The 22,955-nt window shown below is 37.0% G+C and overlaps 1 protein-coding gene across 1 annotated transcript in view; it reads left to right on the forward strand.

Moving 5' to 3' along the window:
• Positions 1-13,550, forward strand: part of LOC117338588 (cytochrome P450 CYP12A2-like) — a 49,245-nt gene extending 35,695 nt beyond the window's left edge. Inside the window, exons 6-10 of the mRNA XM_033899945.1 lie at positions 1,937-2,120; positions 5,670-5,839; positions 6,077-6,158; positions 10,282-10,491; positions 12,528-13,550. Of these exons, the coding sequence (XP_033755836.1) occupies positions 1,937-2,120; positions 5,670-5,839; positions 6,077-6,158; positions 10,282-10,491; positions 12,528-12,647 (766 nt within the window). The 3' untranslated portion in view covers positions 12,648-13,550. The remainder of the gene's footprint in view (positions 1-1,936; positions 2,121-5,669; positions 5,840-6,076; positions 6,159-10,281; positions 10,492-12,527) is intronic.
• The last annotated feature ends 9,405 nt before the right edge of the window (positions 13,551-22,955 follow it).

Consider the following 22,955-nt stretch of genomic DNA (forward strand, 5'->3'; position numbering starts at 1 on the left):
TGCATGTTTGAGCCTGATCTCCTGTGCTACTTATCACTGATGCTTCTTACTTGTGATTTGATTGATTTAAACATATTCTAATGTCCAAAATGACCAATGTATGACATACAAGTTCTCACTACTTATGAGCTCTTCTCCCGTTCCTCTTATTTGGGGCATGGGTTCACTAACATTGAACTTCTGATATCGCCTATTAAAATTGAGTGTGTATGTACAGCATTAAGTGTGTAGGGTTACTTTCTACACGAATTCACCATCTGTGCATTCTACAGCCGATGGGATACTGCAATTCGCCGAATGTCTTGTTTTACTTGTCACCAAATATAGATGAAGATAAATCTAGTATCTTTAGTAATTTGGAAAAGCATATTGTTTGATCCTTAATAAGATGTAAATGTACAACTGACAAAATTTTATGAATTGAATGTATACTGTCTTCAAATTATCTTCAGAAAGCGAATGTAACGCATGTTAAAAAATATGGATTACATTTGTTTATTTTTGGTTTTAAACCCTGCCGACATCTAAGATAATGCGTCATGTCACCAGATCTCATGTTGTCAGATCTCATGTCGTCAGATCTCATGTCACCAGATCTCATGTCACCAGATCTCATGTCACCAGATCTCATGTCGTCAGATCTCATGTCGTCAGATCCCATGTCACCAGATCTCATGTCGTCAGATCTCATGTCGTCAGATCCCATGTCACCAGATCTCATGTTGTCAGATCTCATGTCTACAGATCTCATGTCGTCAGATCTCATGTTGTCAGATCTCATGTCACCAGATCTCATGTCACCAGATCTCATGTTGTCAGATCTCATGTCACCAGATCTCATGTCACCAGATCTCATGTCTACAGATCTCATGTCGTCAGATCTCATGTTGTCAGATCCCATGTCTACAGATCTCATGTTGTCAGATCCCATGTCACCAGATCTCATGTCGTCAGATCTCATGTTGTCAGATCTCATGTCACCAGATCTCATGTCGTCAGATCTCATGTTGTCAGATCTCATGTTGTCAGATCTCATGTCACCAGATCTCATGTCGTCAGATCTCATGTTGTCAGATCTCATGTCACCAGATCTCATGTCACCAGATCTCATGTCTACAGATCTCATGTCGTCAGATCTCATGTTGTCAGATCCCATGTCTACAGATCTCATGTTGTCAGATCCCATGTCACCAGATCTCATGTCACCAGATCTCATGTCTACAGATCTCATGTCACCAGATCTCATGTCACCAGATCTCATGTCACCAGATCTCATGTCGTCAGATCTCATGTCACCAGATCTCATGTCACCAGATCTCATGTTGTCAGATCTCATGTCACCAGATCTCATGTCACCAGATCTCATGTCGTCAGATCTCATGTCGTCAGATCTCATGTCACCAGATCTCATGTCGTCAGATCTCATGTCACCAGATCTCATGTCACCAGATCTCATGTCACCAGATCTCATGTCACCAGATCTCATGTCGTCAGATCTCATGTCACCAGATCTCATGTCGTCAGATCTCATGTCGTCAGATCTCATGTCACCAGATCTCATGTCACCAGATCTCATGTCACCAGATATCATGTCGTCAGATCTCATGTCGTCGAATTTCATGTCGTCAAATCTCATATAACCAGATCCCATGTGACCAGATCCAATGTCGCCAGATCTCATGCAACTAGATCTCATGAAAGAATCCTAAATTGTTCACGTTTCCCAAATGAGTCGCTGCTTACAAAATGGGTTATATCAGGCGTTGCTCTTTATCATTTCCCGACCTGAAAGATTGTTTTAGGCTATGTCTTTACATACATTAAATGTATATCACGGGACCGATATTACAGTTGTTTGCTAATTAAGTACATATTCATAATGATTTAATGTTACAACCTCTTCGAACTTATCAAATTATTTGTATTTTCGTGACAGTCTATGTAAAGAACACGTGACGGAACTTATTGCGGAGTTTTGTCGCTTGGAGGAGGAGGGAAAGCTTAAGGAATACATGGAAAAAGACCCCAACATGGTATTCACTCTTCTACAGGACCGAAGCCTTGACGAGGGAACCGTCACTACAACTGTTACAGACATGTTCATTGCTGGCGTAGATTCTGTACGTCACATACTTATTAATAGTTCCTACAGACACACTTATTAGTAGTTCCTACAGACATACTTATTAGTAGTTTATACAGACATACTTATTAATAGTTCCTACAGACATACTTATTAGTAGTTCCTACAGACATACTTATTAGTAGTTCCTACAGACACACTTATTAGTAGTTCCTACAGACATACATATTAGTAGTTCCTACATACATACTTATTAGTAGTTCCTACAGACATACTTATTAGTAGTTCCTACAGACATACTTATTAGTAGTTCCTACAGACATACTTATTAGTAGTTCCTACAGACATACTTATTAGTAGTTACTACAGACATACTTATTAGTAGTTCCTACAGACACACTTATTAGTAGTTCCTACAGACACACTTATTAGTAGTTCCTAAAGACATACTTAGTAGTAGTTCCTACAGACATACTTATTAGTAGTTCCTACAGACATACTTATTAGTAGTTTATACAGACATACTTATTAATAGTTCCTACAGACATACTTATTAGTAGTTCCTACAGACATACATATTAGTAGTTCCTACAGACATACTTATTAGTAGTTCCTACAGACATACTTATTAGTAGTTCCTACAGACACACTTATTAGTAGTTCCTACAGACATACTTATTAGTAGTTCCTACAGACATACTTATTAGTAGTTCCTACAGACATACTTATTAGTAGTTACTACAGACATACTTATTAGTAGTTCCTACATACATACTTAGTAGTAGTTCCTACAGACATACTTATTAGTAGTTCCTACAGACACACTTATTAGTAGTTCCTACAGACATACTTAGTAGTAGTTCCTACAGACATACTTATTAGTAGTTCCTACAGACATACTTAGTAGTAGTTCCTACAGACATACTTATTAGTAGTTACTACAGACATACTTATTAGTAGTTCCTACAGACATACTTATTAGTAGTTCTTACAGACATACTTATTAGTAGTTCCTACAGACATACTTATTAGTAGTTCCTACAGACACACTTATTAATAGTTCCTACAGACATACTTATTAGTAGTTCCTACAGACATACTTATTAGTAGTTCCTACAGACATACTTATTAGTAGTTCCTACAGACATACTTATTAGTAGTTCCTACAGACACACTTATTAGTAGTTCCTACAGACATACTTATTAGTAGTTCCTACAGACATACTTATTAATAGTTCCTACAGACATACTTATTAGTAGTTCCTACAGACATACTTAGTAGTAGTTCCTACAGACATACTTATTAGTAGTTCCTACAGACACACTTATTAGTAGTTCCTACATACATACTTATTAGTAGTTCACACAGACATACTTATTAGTAGTTCCTACAGACACACTTATTAGTAGTTCCTACAGACATACTTATTAGTAGTTCCTACATACATACTTATTAGTAGTTCCTACATACATACTTATTAGTAGTTCCTACAGACATACTTATTAGTAGTTCCTACAGACACACTTATTAGTAGTTCCTACAGACATACTTATTAGTAGTTCCTACAGACATACTTATTAATAGTTCCTACAGACATACTTATTAGTAGTTCCTACAGACACACTTATTAGTAGTTCTTACATACATACTTATTAGTAGTTCCTACATACATACTTATTAGTAGTTCCTACAGACATACTTATTAGTAGTTCCTACAGACACACTTATTAGTAGTTCCTACATACATACTTATTAGTAGTTCCTACAGACATACTTATTAGTAGTTTATACAGACATACTTATTAGTAGTTCCTACAGACATACTTATTAGTAGTTCCTACAGACATACTTATTAGTAGTTCCTACAGACATACTTATTAGTAGTTCCTACAGACATACTTATTAGTAGTTCTTACAGACATACTTATTAGTAGTTCCTACAGACATACTTATTAGTAGTTCCTACAGACACACTTATTAATAGTTCCTACAGACATACTTATTAGTAGTTCATAGAGACATACTTATTAGTAGTCCCTACAGACATACTTATTAGTAGTTCCTACAGACATACTTATTAGTAGTTCCTACAGACATACTTATTGGTAGTTCCTACAGACATACTTATTGGTAGTTCCTACAGACATACTTATTAGTAGTTCCTACAGACATACTTATTAGTAGTTCCTACAGACACACTTATTAGTAGTTCCTACAGACATACTTATTAGTAGTTCTTACAGACATACTTATTAGTAGTTCCTACAGACATACTTATTAGTAGTTCTTACATACATACATTGTACTTATTAGTAGTTCTTACATACATACTTATTAGTAGTTCCTACATACATACTTATTAGTAGTTCCTACAGACATACTTATTAGTAGTTCCTACAGACACACTTATTAGTAGTTCCTAAAGACACACTTATTAATAGTTCCTACAGACACACTTATTAGTAGTTCCTACAGACATACTTATTAGTAGTTCTTACAGACATACTTATTAGTAGTTCCTACAGACACACTTATTAGTAGTTCTTACATACATACATTGTACTTATTAGTAGTTCATACAGACATACTTATTAGTAGTTCCTACAGACACACTTATTAGTAGTTCCTACAGACATACTTATTAGTAGTTCATACAGACATACTTATTAGTAGTTCCTACAGACATACTTATTAGTAGTTCCTACAGACATACTTATTAGTAGTTCCTACAGACACACTTATTAGTAGTTCCTACAGACATACTTATTAGTAGTTCCTACAGACATACTTATTGGTAGTTCCTACAGACATACTTATTGGTAGTTCCTACAGACATACTTATTAGTAGTTCCTACAGACATACTTATTAGTAGTTCCTACAGACACACTTATTAGTAGTTCCTACAGACATACTTATTAGTAGTTCCTACAGACATACTTATTAGTAGTTCCTACAGACATACCTATTGGTAGTTCCTACAGACATACTTATTTATATTTCCTAGAGACATACATACCAGGCTTATCACCACTAGCCTGTGATGGAAAGTTAACTAGTATGGGGCCTATTAGAGGCAGAAACATAAAGGGCCACTATTAGCCTTAAGTTTGAATGTGTTACCCATGTCGCCCTGAAAAGCTGCTGATATTAGTTTAAATTGTATTTTATTTGTGATTCAATACAACATGTAGAACAGCAACAAATGAAAATGATCGGATTCAGAAACAAGTACAGTGTACTTATATTAATCTGTCTCCATAAGTTGTAACATATTGGCAAAATGACGGTACCGATGCTGATATTATTTTCATGTTCATCATGCGGAAGTCGTTTTGTCTCCGTGTTTCGTGGTTCTTTTTTTTATACATGTATATATATGTGACCTTAGCTGTTAAGAGGACGTAGAAAATTAAACTGATAGTGGATTGTTTTATCATAATCACTCACCGGTGTAAATCTGTAAGTTCGGGGCATATTTCTCATGAGAATCTACTGTTGTGAATATCACCTAACTTGTATATGGTTTGTAACAATACATAGATTGCTCTATACCTTTCATTTCTATTTTAATATTCATTTTATAGGCAGCGAAGACGTTAAGTTTAGTGCTACAGAATCTTGCCATCAATCCTGATAAGCAGGATAAATTGTATGAGGAGCTCCAGGAAGCGGGTCTGACTGCGGGACAGCCTCTCACCAATACAGTTCTGTCATCACTACCCTACCTGAAAGCATGCATCAAGGAGTCTATGAGGTTTGTACACCTGTGTGTATTGTGTGATTTAACATGCAGTTATCCCGATATTAGGTTAGATAACGTAATTTAGCTGACACATGTACGATAGTATTCACTGTATATAAATAAGATTTATAATTTGAAAATCTTCTCAGAGCACATGTCCCTGTGTCGCGGTAGGTCAATGTCATTGTGGGACACTTTGATTGATATTCGTCACTCTTAATTCTGATTCTGTACGGGGACTCGTTGTAGGCTACATTACCCGTCCTCTGGGGGACTTCTGAAGAACCTATCCCAGGACATGACCATAGGAGGATACCACATCCCTGAGAAAGTGAGACGGTTTATCATTGTGTTACGTCCTATTTACACAGCATATTCACTGGTGGAGGGTGTCCACCAAAATGGCGCCACTGAAGGCACTATAGTCGTCACACTGAAATGCCCAATCCGGCAACGTTATATTGATAACAGGCGAAAAGCATTATTTATGATTGTGCCACAAGAATAATACATTTACTACTTTTTCATCCGCAAGCTTACATAGTCACAAGTCCGTCCGATGTGAAGGCATAGCATATCCTGTCAGAAAGAAATAAAGGCAGATTAGGACTACATTGACACTTTTTACCATTATTTACCTGAACTATGTTCGGTATACACTATTTACCTGTCACTATGTTCGGTATACACTATTTACCTGTTACTATGTTCGGTATACACTATTTACCTGTTACAATATTCGGTATACACTATTTACCTGTTACTATGTTCGGTATACACTATTTACCTGTTACTATATTCGGTATACACTATTTACCTGTTACATTTTTGTACTGTGTTCGGTATACACTATTTACCTGTTACTATGTTCGGTATACACTATTTACCTGTTACTATGTTCGGTATACACTATTTACCTGTTACTATATTCGGTTTACACTATTTACCTGTTACATTTTTGTACTGTGTTCGGTATACACTATTTACATGTTACTGTGTTCGGTATACACTATTTACCTGTTACTATGTTCGGTATACACTGTTTACCCGTTACTGTGTTCGGTATACACTATTTACATGTTACTATATTCGGTATACACTATTTACCTGTTACTGTGTTCGGTATACACTATTTACATGTTACTATATTCGGTATACACTATTTACCTGTTACTGTGTTCGGTATACACTATTTACCTGTTACTGTGTTCGGTATACACTATTTACCTGTTACTGTGTTCGGTATGCACTATTTACCTGTTACTATGTTCGGTATACACTATTTACCTGTTACTATGTTCGGTATACACTATTTACCTGTTACTATATTCGGTATACACTATTTACCTGTTACTGTGTTCGGTATGCACTATTTACCTGTTACTGTGTTCGGTATACACTATTTACCTGTTACTATATTCGGTATACACTATTTACCTGTTACTATGTTCGGTATACACTATGTACATGTTACTATGTTCAGTATACACTATTTACCTCTTACTATGTTCGGTATACACTATTTACCTGTTACTGTGTTCGGTATACACTATTTACATGTTACTATGTTCGGTATACACTATTTACCTGTTACTATGTTCGGTATACACTATTTACCTGTTACTATATTCGGTATACACTATTTACCTGTTACTGTGTTCGGTATACACTATTTACCTGTTACTATGTTCGGTATACACTATTTACCTGTTACTATATTCGGTATACACTGTTTACCTGTTACTGTGTTCGGTATACACTATTTACATGTTACTATGTTCGGTATACACTATTTACCTGTTACTATATTCGGTATACACTATTTACCTGTTATATTTTTGTACTGTGTTCGGTATACACTATTTACGTGTTACTATGTTCGGTATACACTATTTACGTGTTACTATGTTCGGTATACACTATTTACCTATTACTGTGTTCGGTATACACTATTTACCTGTTACTATGTTCGGTATACACTATTTACCTGTTACTGTGTTCGGTATACACTATTTACCTGTTACTGTGTTCGGTATACACTATTTACATGTTACTATGTTCGGTATACACTATATACCTGTTACTATGTTCGGTATACACTATATACCTGTCACTATGTTCGGTATACACTATTTACCTGTTACTATGTTCGGTATACACTATTTACCTGTCACTATGTTCGGTATACACTATTTACCTGTTACTGTGTTCGGTATACACTATTTACCTGTTACTGTGTTCGGTATACACTATTTACCTGTTACTATGTTCTGTATACACTATTTACCTGATTCCATGTTCGGTATACACTATTTACCTGTAACTATGTTCGGTAAACACTATTTACCTGTTACTATGTTCGATATACACTATTTACCTGTCACTATGTTCGGTATACACTATTTACCTGTTACTGTGTTCGGTATACACTATTTACCTGTTACTGTGTTCGGTATACACTATTTACCTGTTACTGTGTTCGGTATACACTATATACCTGTTACTATGTTCGGTATACACTATTTACCTGATTCCATGTTCGGTATACACTATTTACCTGATTCCATGTTCGGTATACACTATTTACCTGTTACTGTGTTCGGTATACACTATTTACCTGTTACTATGTTCGGTATACACTGTTTACCTGTTACTGTGTTCGGTATACACTATTTACCTGTTACTATGTTCAATATACACTATTTACCTGTTACTATGTTCGGTATACACTATTTACATGTTACTATGTTCGGTATACACTATTTACCTGTTACTATATTCGGTATACACTATTAACATGTTACTGTGTTCGGTATACACTATTTACCTGTCACTATGTTCGGTATACACTGTTTACCTGTTACTGTGTTCGGTATACACTATTTACCTGTTACTATGTTCAATATACACTATTTACCTGTTACTATGTTCGGTATACACTATTTACATGTTACTATGTTCGGTATACACTATTTACCTGTTACTATGTTCGGTATACACTATTTACATGTTACTATGTTCGGTATACACTATTTACCTGTCACTATGTTCGGTATACACTGTTTACCTGTTACTGTGTTCGGTATACACTATTTACCTGTTACTATGTTCGGTATACACTATTAACATGTTACTGTGTTCGGTATACACTATTTACCTGTTACTATGTTCGGTATACACTATTTACCTGTTACTATGTTCGGTATACACTATTTACCTGTTACTGTGTTCGGTATGCACTATTTACCTGTTACTGTGTTCGGTATACACTATTTACCTGTTATATTTTTGTACTGTGTTCGGTATACACTATTTACCTGTTACTATGTTCGGTATACACTATTTACCTGTTACTATGTTCTGTATACACTATTTACCTGATTCCATGTTCGGTATATACTATTTACCTGTAACTATGTTCGGTATACAGTATTTACCTGTTACTATGTTCGGTATACACTATTTACCTGTTACTATATTCGGTATACACTATTTACCTGTTACTATGTTCGGTATACACTATTTACCTCTTACTGTGTTTGTTATGCACTATTTACCTGTTACTATATTCGGTATACACTATTTACCTGTTACTATATTCGGTATACACTATTTACCTGTTACTATGTTCGGTATACACTATTTACCTGTTACTATGTTCGGTATACAGTATTTACCTGTTACTAACTTCGTTATACACTATTTACCTGTTACTATGTTCGGTATACACTATTTACCTGTTACTGTGTTCGGTATGCACTATTTACCTGTTACTGTGTTCGGTATACACTATTTACCTGTTACTATGTTCAATATACACTATTTACCTGTTACTATGTTCGGTATACACTATTTACATGTTACTATGTTCGGTATACACTATATACCTGTTACTATGTTCGGTATACACTATTTACCTGATTCCATGTTCGGTATACACTATTTACCTGATTCCATGTTCGGTATACACTATTTACCTGTAACTATGTTCGGTATACAGTATTTACCTGTTACTGTGTTCGGTATACACTATTTACCTGTTACTGTGTTCGGTATACACTATTTACCTGTTACTATGTTCGGTATACACTATTTACCTGTTACTATGTTCGGTATACACTATTTACCTGTTACTGTGTTCGGTATACACTTTTTACCTGTTACTATGTTCGGTATACACTATTTACCTGTTACTGTGTTCGGTATACACTATTTACCTGTTACTATGTTCGGTATACACTATTTACCTGTTACTGTGTTCGGTATACACTTTTTACCTGTTACTATGTTCGGTATACACTATTTACCTGTTACTGTGTTCGGTGTACATTATTTACCTGTTACTATGTTCGGTATACACTATTTACCTGCTACTAACTTCGGTTTACATTCTTCACTCTGTTACTAAGCTCCCCTGTGTTTAATTGTACAATCTAATGTGTTTACATTCACAGACAAACGTACTGATAGCTAACGCCGTAATGGTGAAGGACGCTCGCTACTTTGACGATCCCGAGGAGTTTATACCTGAACGCTGGATTCGCACCGATGTCTCAACATCACAGGTTATCAAAGCGTTTTCTAATTTGCCATTTGGCCATGGAAACAGAAATTGTGTTGGAAGACGATTTGCCGAAAGGGAGATGCAAATTGGTATTGCAAAGGTGATTATATTATTTTTATTTTTATTAACAAGTTCTGACGACATCCCCTGTAGTTGTTGTGTAGTATCCCGAGGGTTATACGACATCCCCTGTAGTTGTTGTATCCCGAGTGTTATACGACATCCCCTGTAGTAGTTGTGTAGTATCCCGAGGGTTATACGACATCCCCTGTAGTTGTAGTATCCCGAGGGTTATACGACATCCCCTGTAGTAGTTGTGTAGTATCCCGAGGGTTATACGACATCCCCTGTAGTTGTTGTGTAGTATCCCGAGGGTTATACGACATCCCCTGTAGTTGTTGTATCCCGAGTGTTATACGACATCCCCTGTAGTAGTTGTGTAGTATCCCGAGGGTTATACGACATCCCCTGTAGTTGTTGTGTAGTATCCCGAGGGTTATACGACATCCCCTGTAGTTGTTGTATAGTATCCCGAGGGTTATACGACATCCCCTGTAGTAGTTGTGTAGTATCCCGAGGGTTATACGACATCCCCTGTAGTTGTTGTGTAGTATCCCGAGGGTTATACGACATCCCCTGTAGTTGTAGTATCCCGAGGGTTATACGACATCCCCTGTAGTTGTAGTATCCCGAGGGTTATACGACATCCCCTGTAGTTGTTGTGTAGTATCCCGAGGGTTATACGACATCCCCTGTAGTTGTTGTGTAGTATCCCGAGGGTTATAGGACATCCCCTGTAGTTGTTGTGTAGTATCCCGAGGGTTATACGACATCCCCTGTAGTTGTTGTGTAGTATCCCGAGGGTTATACGACATCCCCCGTAGTTGTTGTGTAGTATCCCGAGGGTTATACGACATCCCCTGTAGTTGTTGTGTAGTATACCGAGGGTTGTACGAGATCCCCTGTAGTTGTTGTGTAGTGTCCCGAGGGTTATACGACATCCCCTGTAGTTGTAGTATCCCGAGGGTTATACGACATCCCCTGTAGTTGTGTAGTATCCCGAGGGCTATACGACATCCCCTGTAGTAGTTGTGTAGTATCCGGAGGGTTATACGACATCCCCTGTAGTTGTAGTATCCCGAGGGTTATACGACATCCCCTGTAGTTGTTGTGTAGTATCCCGAGGGTTATACGACATCCCCTGTAGTTGTTGTGTAGTATCCCGAGGGTTATACGACATCCCCTGTAGTTGTTGTGTAGTACCCCGAGGGTTATACGACATCCCCTGTAGTTGTTGTGTAGTACCCCGAGTGTTATACGACATCCCCTGTAGTAGTTGTGTAGTATCCCGAGGGTTATACGACATCCCCTGTAGTTGTTGTGTAGTATCCCGAGGGTTATACGACATCCCCTGTAGTTGTTGTGTAGTATCCCGAGGGTTATACGACATCCCCTGTAGTTGTTGTGTAGTATCCCGAGGGTTATAGGACATCCCCTGTAGTTGTTGTGTAGTATCCCGAGGGTTATACGACATCCCCTGTAGTTGTTGTGTAGTATCCCGAGGGTTATACGACATCCCCTGTAGTTGTGTAGTATCCCGAGGGTTATACGACATCCCCTGTAGTTGTTGTGTAGTATCCCGAGGGTTATACGACATCCCCTGTAGTTGTTGTGTAGTATCCCGAGGGTTATACGACATCCCCTGTAGTTGTTGTGTAGTATCCCGAGGGTTATACGACATCCCCTGTAGTTGTGTAGTATCCCGAGGGTTATACGACATCCCCTGTAGTTGTTGTGTAGTATCCCGAGGGTTATACGACATCCCCTGTAGTAGTTGTGTAGTACCCCGAGAGTTATACGACATCCCCTGTAGTTGTTGTGTAGTATCCCGAGGGTTATACGACATCCCATGTATACCGAGAGTAACAATACTTATGTTTAAGGTGTTTTTACTCGTTAAAAATGACAGTGTTTAACCTGTCAGTATTGATGTTAACGATGTTTATATTCGTTATAAATGACAGTGATTGACCTTTGAGTAAATATGTTTAAGATGTTGATAAGTTTAAGATTTGGTGTTCATGTTGATAGTAATTACATTTAATTGATTTAACACATGTTACTTGTCTTTGTCAGCTGATACAGAACTTCAGAGTCCGCCTCCCTCCCGGATGTGCTTTTGTATCGCACGACTACCAGACTTTTGCAGCCCCTAAGGGTAAACTAACCCTGCTGTTGGAGAACAGGGTGTGCTGACTGGAAGTACCAGCTGTTTATCGTGATTATTATTTACATGTACCAGTTTACCGCCTTCGCACCATTCCGTGGATAAACAAAGTCGATACATTGAAGCCAGTTTTTTCTTTCGAAGTGATATTATTTATAGAGTACACTCAGATGTATCATGCTTTCTATAGAGGGCGATGAGTGTATCTATATCAATTAATCTCATATAGTTATAGCTACGATTATGTTTGACAATTTGTGTATCTAATATCAAACTCATGTTACAATATCATGTTATTAGTCTACTACTTCGAGAGGATTACGCCAGAGTGGTACGTTATGACTGGTGAACAAATTAAGTTGGATCGGTGGTACAAGATACAAACGGACCTAAATCTATTTGCAAACATATTAAATCTGGTACCATCCAGGAAATGATACCAGACATTACTCATCACAGATATGTCCGTGTAAAATACATTATTGAAAGCTTTGAGTTTCCTGCTGTACCATACAACTTCATATCTAGGAGGTTTCAGACAATTGATTTGTTTAAATCTCGGGATGTTTATCAAGAGTATTGCATGTTTCGGACCTTCATCTGGTGTGACTGCATTTTCCAAAGCAGACCGCCGTTCGAGATGTAGTAATGTTTGTCAAGAGTACAGACCAATGAGATTATTCGATAACAGTGCTGTCCACTGCAAATTACAGTCACGGTATATCGGTTTAAATTCCTGTCCCCAACGGCCCACCATATCTTACGTACTGATAAAATGAACCTTCAACAGTCAGCAAAGGAGTCCTCAAAGTCTGTATCTGTATATGGAATACATGTGTCTGTATATGGAATACATGTTCTGTATATGGAATACATGTATCTGTATATGGAATACATGTTCTGTATATGGAATACATGTATCTGTATATGGAATACATGTGTCTGTATATGGAATACATGTTCTGTATATGGAATACATGTATCTGTATATGGAATACATGTATCTGTATATAGAATACATGTGTCTGTATATGGAATACATGTATCTGTATATAGAATACATGTATCTGTATATGGAATACATGTGTCTGTATATGGAATACATGTGTCTGTATATGGAATACATGTATCTGTATATGGAATACACCAATTGAAGCACTACAGCGGTTTTATTCCTTGTGGGATTCTCATCAAACTTCGCAGGCTTCCAAAGAGGAAAATTATATATCTTATTCTTATGAAACTTGAATGTCAGGGTTGTTCAAGGTCAATGTTAATGCTCTAATTATTTCATTCCTTGAGAGATTTTGATCAAACTTAAGATACTAGTAAAGGAAGATACTATCTTGACCAAGTTCAAGTTTCAGGGTTGTAAGGTCAAAGTCGCCATTACTGTTTTGATTAGTATAATTCCTTTGTCATCATTTTACATTACAGTTTCTTGTATCATTACATTTAAGTCAGTTACAATTAGCTAATTGTATACTTTCCATTTTCCGAAATTAACACCTAATCAGCATCTTTATAAGTCATTACAGTGTATTAGCTAGCGGGGTCGGCACTTGACATATATTGTTTTCGAAATACTCTATTTGCTTGTTTCAATTACGAGTAACAATGAGTATCTGTTTTAGTTGATATATAGCACATAACATTGAGTAAAACAAGAAATTTGAGAATTTACCCCAATTTTGGATCTTATATTTTCTGTTTGTTAACAATCCTTTTCTTCCTAATGTTTCCTTTGACACAGCCCCACTTTTTAGTCAATATGCCAGGAACGCGGTCCGATTGATCAAGGATATCGAGATAGGCCTAAACGTTGCTAATGTGTACAATGCTTATTCCAATGACACTTGGATGACCTCCCCTTGACCAAGTAAATCAAACAAATCTTTAACGTTCTATCAAAGCCATGGCTGTTTCGGTGTCCTCTGACTGCGAAATGCACGCGTAGGGTTAGAGCGTACGTGTTTTGGAAGACTGAGGTACAGTAAGGGTACATCGTTAGCTGTCCGAATGTCTGGGTTTGAAGACGGACGGGAACGTATCTTTGCACATCAATCCAACTGCTTTATTTTGTTGGGAAGGATATTTTTCTAGCATTTGTAGACAGACAACATCCAAAGGTTTACGCCCAACGCCATGCTTCAATTATTATACCAGAAACCAATATATAACAAAATTGGAAAGTGTCATGGTTGATCCCTACCGAAGTAAGCGTGACCGGAAGTCCACAGATACACGCTGTTATTCGTTATACTTGGTGGATTTGTATACAGTTTTTATTTCATTCTGATAAAATGGTATTTTGCCACAAAATGCGAATTCCAACCAGCAGCTAGAATTATATAAAATGTTTAATAACACGGTTTCTATTTCTCTGAAGAGAGTCATACATGTATCTGTCAGCTAGATTTCGTTTACAGTACAAAAGGAACGTAATCGGAAAGGCTATATTTAAATGGCAAAAGTACGACGGAAACGCACAGCCCACGGCCGCTTTGAGGACAAAACGCAAAACAACTGTCAGATGTGCGAATTTACACTCTCTTGCTTTAAATAAGAACAAAACCAACAAAAACACACAAAAAAGAAGAAGAGGGGAGCCATGCTACCGAAGACACCTAGCAGGACACCCTAACCGGTAATATCAAATTGACAACCGTGGGACCAGAACCTTTCCTCACAGAAGCGAACGGCCAGAAGTGAGTTGGTGTTAAGAAAGGCATTAGAAAGACGGTTTAGGAAGAAGAAAAAGATAAGTTCCCAAAGTTAGTCGCCACTTACGAATTATGCAATGGGGCAGCAGATACTTTTCTTACGGCTTATTTGTATGTAAAGCGACGTACTGTAAGGACGGCGTAAGGGGGAGAACTGCGCCTTTCTTTGTGAACATTACTCGCTCTGGTTGTAGGACAAACTTGAATGTGAACCACGTTTCCAGTTACATATATGTATATACACTTTTCAATGCTGTTCCACATCATTGCAAACACGTGATCGGCGTTATTTCAAATTAAGTAACTACACGGAAGTAGGTTAACGTGTCGATTTGACACGTGACTATGTCATTATAAAACACGATGAGTTAGCAACATCGAGGACAGCAATATCCGTTTATTAACGTAATCGGGGAAATCTGTATATATGTTGTATAAATTAATAGTATTTATATTCAGAACTATTTAAAAGGTAGAAAATCACTTTAATAGCAGTGATATCAGAAGATATGAAATATTGGGATATGCTCCGTATGAAACAGTTACCAGATCTGCCTCATCTTGGCAACTCTCTGAAGCTTTGTTTCATCTTTCCCGTATTTCCTGTCTATTCTTCCTTACTGTTCTTTGTCTCCTTTTGTCGGTATATCCTAGACCTATTATGACCCTGGCTGTTGGTATCTACTCGACCTATTATGACCCTGGCTGTTGGTATCTACTCGACCTATTATGACCTTGGTTGTCGGTGTCTACTCGACCTATTATGACCTTCGTTGTCGGTGTCTACTCGACCTATTATGACCTTGGTTGTCGGTGTCTACTCGACCTATTATGACCTTGGCTGTTGGTGTCTACTCGACCTATTATGACCCTGGCTGTTGGTATCTACTCGACCTATTATGACCTTGGCTGTTGGTATCTACTCGACCTATTATGACCCTGGCTGTTGGTGTCTCCTCGACCTATTATGACCCTGGCTGTTGGTATCTCCTCGACCTATTATGACCTTGGCTGTTGGTGTCTCCTCGACCTATATTATGACCCTGGCTGTTGGTGTCTCCTCGACCTATTATGACCCTGGCTGTTGGTATCTACTCGACCTATTATTACCCTGGCTGTTGGTGTCATCTCGACCTATATTATGACCCTGGCTGTTGGTATCCCCTCGACCTATTATGACCCTGGCTGTTGGTGTCTCCTCGACCTATTATGACCCTGGCTGTTGGTGTCTCCTCGACCTATATTATGACCCTGGCTGTTGGTATCTCCTCGACCTATTATGACCCTGGCTGTTGGTGTCTCCTCGACCTATTACGACCCTGGCTGTTGGTATCTCCTCGACCTATTATGACCCTGGCTGTTGGTATCTCCTCGACCTATTATGACCTTGGCTGTTGGTGTCTCCTCGACCTATTATGACCCTGGCTGTTGGTATCTCCTCGACCTATTATGACCCTGGCTGTTGGTGTCTCCTCGACCTATTACGACCCTGGCTGTTGGTATCTCCTCGACCTATTACGACCCTGGCTGTTGGTGTCTCCTCGACCTATTATGACCCTGGCTGTTGGTATCTCCTCGACCTATTACGACCCTGGCTGTTGGTATCTCCTCGACCTATTATGACGTTGGTTATCGGTATCCCTGGCTATTGTTAGGGTCGATAGTTTATCCTGGACGATAGTTTATCCTGGTCGATAGTTTACCCTGGTCGATAGTTTATCATGGTCGATAGTTTATCCTGGTCGATAGTTTACCCTGGTCGATAGTTTACCCTGGTCGACCGGTATGCAATAAAAGACTCAACGTCACTCCTAACCTCAAAACTGCTTCAATAATACCCTGTCCTCAGTGTCACCATCTATTCTCATCACGAACTCTTTTGTAATCGTATATGTCTGTCAAGGATTGCTGTATTTGGATGTATTTAATATATTTATTATATGCAAATCTTGACTGATAACGCATAGAATTTCCATAGGGGTATTGTATGGAGGATATATTTAGATACAAGTATTCGCGTGAGATCGTCAACCTTGAATATAAAAAGGAGATAAGATATAACGTATGTGGAACGACAGATTTATTGACTACTACATTGTGTCATTTTGTATATATATATGTAACAGCTAAGTGAAAAAACATAGTGTACGTCATTGTTAATATATAAAGAATCACCAAATAGTGAAAAAGAAAAAAATATATATTTGGCTTTTGGCAACCATTATAAGCTCTAAGAACAGAGACCTATGATATGGGTAACTATTTAAGCATGGCGTAGAGAGCATATAACCCGGGTAACTATAAATTTATCAGTGACTTACCACTCATCAGAAAACAGCAAAGGTGTGAAACTCCCACAAAATGCATGACAAAAAAATTTGAAGGACTCTGAAAACAAGGGTCAGACAAGATAAGAAGATGCTATAGAGGATAGTGAATGGTTTCCTGTTTAATATAACATATATTTCACGAGTATGACAGAATATCGATATTTTCACGAGTGCGAAGCACGATCGAAAAATATCGAAATATTCTGTCATACGAGTGAAATATATGTTATATTTAACGGGAAACCATTCAATTTTCTTTTTATTACATTTCATAAACTTAAAAACAAAATGAAAACATCGAAAAATTATAGTGTCAGAAAGTGCACGAATCAGTAATGACGTCATTTCTTTGTGACGTTACTCCACGTCAACTTGACGGCGCCATTTTGAAAGGACTAATCAACGCAATTTAAGCGTTTTCTGCTGTTATAGGAGAATATGTGAATGAAAAGCTAACGTCAAGTGAGTATTTTGTCAAAAACTAGTCTGAAATTTTCAGAAATACAGCAAAATAACCAACAAATCGACAAGTTTCAACGAGGTGAATACAAATCACTGCTCTGATTGGTCAAAAACGGAAAACTTATGTTTTCACTGCAAAACTTATATTTTCACTGCAAAATCTTATATTTTCACTGATCATCGCTGCAGTGAAAATATAAGTTTTATCAGTTTGATCAATTTCTATATTTCACTAGCAAAAATGCAAAAACAGATTGATCACAACAGTTAGATCTTTAACCAGATTGGTAGAATTGTATCTTTTTCACCGACTGTATGATTTGTATGGGGTGCCTAAATCTGGGGTCTTATGTTTACTGTTTACAAACAACTCTTTTGTTCCTAATATCTACTGTGACATAACCTCACTTTTAGACAGTTTGCCAGGAACGCCTCCCGATTGATGAAGTATATATCAAGGTAGGCCAACACTTTCAACGTATCGCGTCTCGAAATGTCCATCATGCCAACATTGAATGTCTGTATTGTACATACATAAAACATAATCATATACATGTAATGACGTTACGATTTGGGTATCAGTTATCATAGACTGCAAATCTATCTTGTTAGTTTATATCGTGGCTTGCCATCCAAGTATAGATAAAAGAGTATGAACTTAGCTTACTATCATATTGAAAAAAAAGAGGTATTCTGCAAAATACCGGCTCAGATCATATTTAAAGGTGTATAGGTACCAGACGAACGATTCAGGACTTTTGTTTACATAACACTAGCCTTTGTTGGCGTTTTTAGTCAGCAATTAATTTGTTTTATCAATGACCGTAATTTACATTTTCATACAAGATTACCAAACTGATTTCATCCTATTTCATCCTGACACAATGAACGAATTCACTTTTTTTCTGATATACACGTGGATTAATTGACTTATAAACGCTATAACAAGGAATTCGTTTTCTCTGGTTCTTCGAATTATCGCACGAGTTCCATTTCAATGTCGATCGTGTCTAGAATATGAGTTGCTTTTAACAAAGTAAGTTGTCTTTTCTTATGGTATATATATATAGTGTTTATCAACAATGGGTAGCGGAAATGACAAATCATCGCCTTGATATGTATTGACGATAATGCTGGGGAGCGTCTGTACCGTCTGTACTTATTTACGGTGTCTTTGTTCATCTGACAAGGGCATCAGACCGCCGACCGCCATCAGTTATGTTTATATATAATGCCCTTAGATTTAAACACACAATTCATGAAAAGACGTCCAATGATGTGATTTGTTCCAGGTAAAAACTAGTGTGGAAGGCTTATAGAGGGACAATTGTTTACCCGGACTGAGAATGTTCCGATAATAACATATTCATTGAAAGGTTCCTAAATCAACGTCGAGTTATGAATATACTCTCAATCTATCAATTTGTACAATTGAAGATGGGTTCTAATTAATTTTTCATAATAGTTTTCTATCTTGGAGATACAACCGTTTATGATCATTGTTCAAGTATAAAAGGAACTCTAAGATTTTTCCATAAGCACCTCTGGTGAAAGAGACTATTCAGATAAAAGCCAGCTTTATGTCCAAATAGTGTCGGACGTTGTGTGGGTCCCTCATGTATATAATTACGTCCTACTGTCAACCTTTGTGTTTTTGTGACCTATTTGAGTAACGTAAACGACCATACATTTTTTGTATATTGACAATGCAAAATAAATAATTAATAATAAAAAAACGACCCACGAAAGGTTTAATGATATACCTCTAGCTATGTAATAGATTACAGACGGTATTATCATAAAGTTAATAGTCAAATCTCTCCTACCGGGTCTTTTTTATTTCCCAAGCTTCACCTTATTCTCATGTCTAGATTGTAAAGTATATGTATTCTTTCACCTTGATATTGTAAATCGTTCTCTGTTTTGGAGATGATATTGTAAGAGCTCAGTGTGTCGGTATCATATCACCACACCATCACCTTATGAGAGTTTCGTGAAATGCAGTCTAGCAAGGGCAAATTTCAAGGTCACACTTAACAATTTTGAAAAAGCTTGTGTAAGATAAGCCATGCTCACTTTGCATTTATATCAAATTAGTGTTACTTTTGGGTTTGACGATAAACGACTAATACGCTATTTTTCACGTAAAAGACCTTTGAAATTGTATATTTATAAAATGTATCCTAAACTCGTGAGTAAGACTAAAACTGCTGCTAACTTCTGAAATGTAATTGAAATAAATTTTATGAGAAAAAACGAAAATTCAATGGCATAAAAAATATCTTAAATCCACCTTCAAGGATTGACATATGACATACAATACACTAACACTGTTCAATACATTTCGAAAATAAGGTACATCATAAAGCTGCTGTGTCCTTCTAGGACTCTTCAGTGATGATATTGTCCACACCCATTCGCCTCTTTCCTAAAATGCTGAGTAGCAACTATCATTGTAAGAGGTTATGTCTCTGTAAGTGGACTGAACCAGAAGCCTTCCTCACAGGGGCGAACGCTCAAGATGTTACGAGTTATGAGATGAGGAAAGCAAATGAAGCTCCTACACTCGTCCTGTAAAGCAGCTATGGACTGGACAGGGATCTTATAAACAAATACCTAGGGATGGGATCTCCGCAAAAGAGCTAACCCATATCAGCAAATTGTAATAACTAAGATTGAACATAGAAAAAATATGTATTTGACCCTTGTGACCTTGAAAGAAGGTAAATATTGTCCATCTGAATTAACTTCAACCCAGTATGCTACTGACTCAATATTATCATGCTTGATCTAAACCGCTCAATTAAACTAATTCGAGCAACTTCTGCCCAAGCCAGTAGGGCGTAAGAATTATACTTGTTGCCCCTCATTGCATGATCGTAAGAGGTATCTAAATTCGGGATGTTATCTTTTCTCTTCTTTCTTAAAAACTGTTTACTTCCTTATGTCTCCCTTGACAATACCTCACTTTTAGCCTTTAGTTGAGCGTTCGCCCTTGTGAGGACGGCTTAGTGTTCTGTTCCCTGGTCGAGACATACCAGAGTATCCTTTAATTCAGACCGATTTTGCTTCATGTTTTCACAAAAAGTTCATCACTAAAACGATACAAAATTTGGGAAACATTGACCCAGTGACCTTGACTTTAAATCCGTTGATTTCTTGTTAAATTCCGACTAATGTTACTTTATGATGTCATCACAAAAAGTTCATCAGTGAAAAGAAACAAAATTAGACCTTGACATTTGACCCAGTGACCTTAACATTTGTTAGTTGCCTACTTGTCAAAACCCAACCAACTTTGCTTCATAATGTCATACTAAAATATTCACGAGTGAAAAGCTACCAAATTTCACCTTGACCTTTGGTCAGTGGACTCGCTGTTTAACAAACATTACTTCAAAGTTTCATAGCAAATTGATCAGCATTTAAAAGCAACAAAATGTGACCTTTGACCTCGACCCCTGACCAGATGACCCTGGCCATTGATCAGTAGACTTCTTTTTTAATTGTTCATCAGTGAAGAAATGCAAAATTTGACCTTGAATTCTGACCCGATCAATATGACCTTTGGTAAGTAGATTCTTTGTTTATTTCTGAACAACTTTGTTTCATTATGTCATATCAAAATGTTTATCATTGAAAATATGCAAAATTTGACCTTGGCCTTTGAACCGATGAACTTGAACTTTGGTCAGTAGATTCCTTGTTCAATTCTGAACAACTTTGCTACATATCACAACAAAATGTATTTCAGTAAAAAGATGAAAAATGTGACCTTGACCTCTGACAATGACCTCTTACTGACCTTTCATCAATATACTCCTTGTTTAATTCTGAACAATTACGCTTCATCATGTCATAACAGATTGTTTATTAGTAAAACATGCAAAATTTGACCTTCACATTTGACTTTGACTTTTTTAAGCTGAGTGTGTATTTTGTAAACTAAACATCTTCACTAGGTTTCATGTGAATCTGTCAATTAATACCAAAGTCTCAGCCAGTAGTAAAAGTTGTGGACGGACGGACAGACAGACAGGCAGACAAACAAAGTTATTACTATAGGACACCCTTATCTTTGATACGGGGACCATATAAACAGATAAATGCTATGAACTTTTTCATCAAACATTACTTTTAAGATAAAGACTAAACGCTGTCTATTATTGCTGTCGTAAAAACACTCAAAAGGGACACCGTGTCACATTGTGTGGTAGCATTGGAACCACGGACATATTTATATCTCATTGTACTATATCAAGACGATTCCTGTGTAATATATTGTATATAACGTACAGTAGTATATATCATTTGATGTATAATTAGAGGTTAAAACGTATAGTACATACCAATATTACCACTTACAGTTCAACAACGGCCTTTTCTCTAAATCAAATAACAAAATAATGGAAAATTAAATTGTATGTACTTTTCCATACGCATTGGCCATACGTAATACATTTTAGATCACATATCAAAGAAGATAAATGATTTCATTTTAACCCAAATATGACCAAGAAGGCTACACTAAAGTCCAATACATGTATTTGAGATTCATTATACTCACGAATAGCGTATTCACATCATATCAATCCACGTATACATTAGATTAATCTCAACACATATAATTAACAATATTAAAAGTTTTATTCAGGTAAAATATTTATAAATATCATTAGATACATGTATATTCATGTAAAATAATCATCAGTATCGCAATATATATCCAGGAAAAATAATTATCAATATCAAGATATTTCAGGTAAAATAAAACGATGACCATACGGAACCTAGATTTATACGGTTTTTTGAAGCCATAATA

The sequence above is a fragment of the Pecten maximus genome, chromosome 11 (genome assembly GCF_902652985.1).
Source record: "Pecten maximus chromosome 11, xPecMax1.1, whole genome shotgun sequence".
Lineage (NCBI taxonomy): Eukaryota > Metazoa > Mollusca > Bivalvia > Pectinida > Pectinidae > Pecten > Pecten maximus.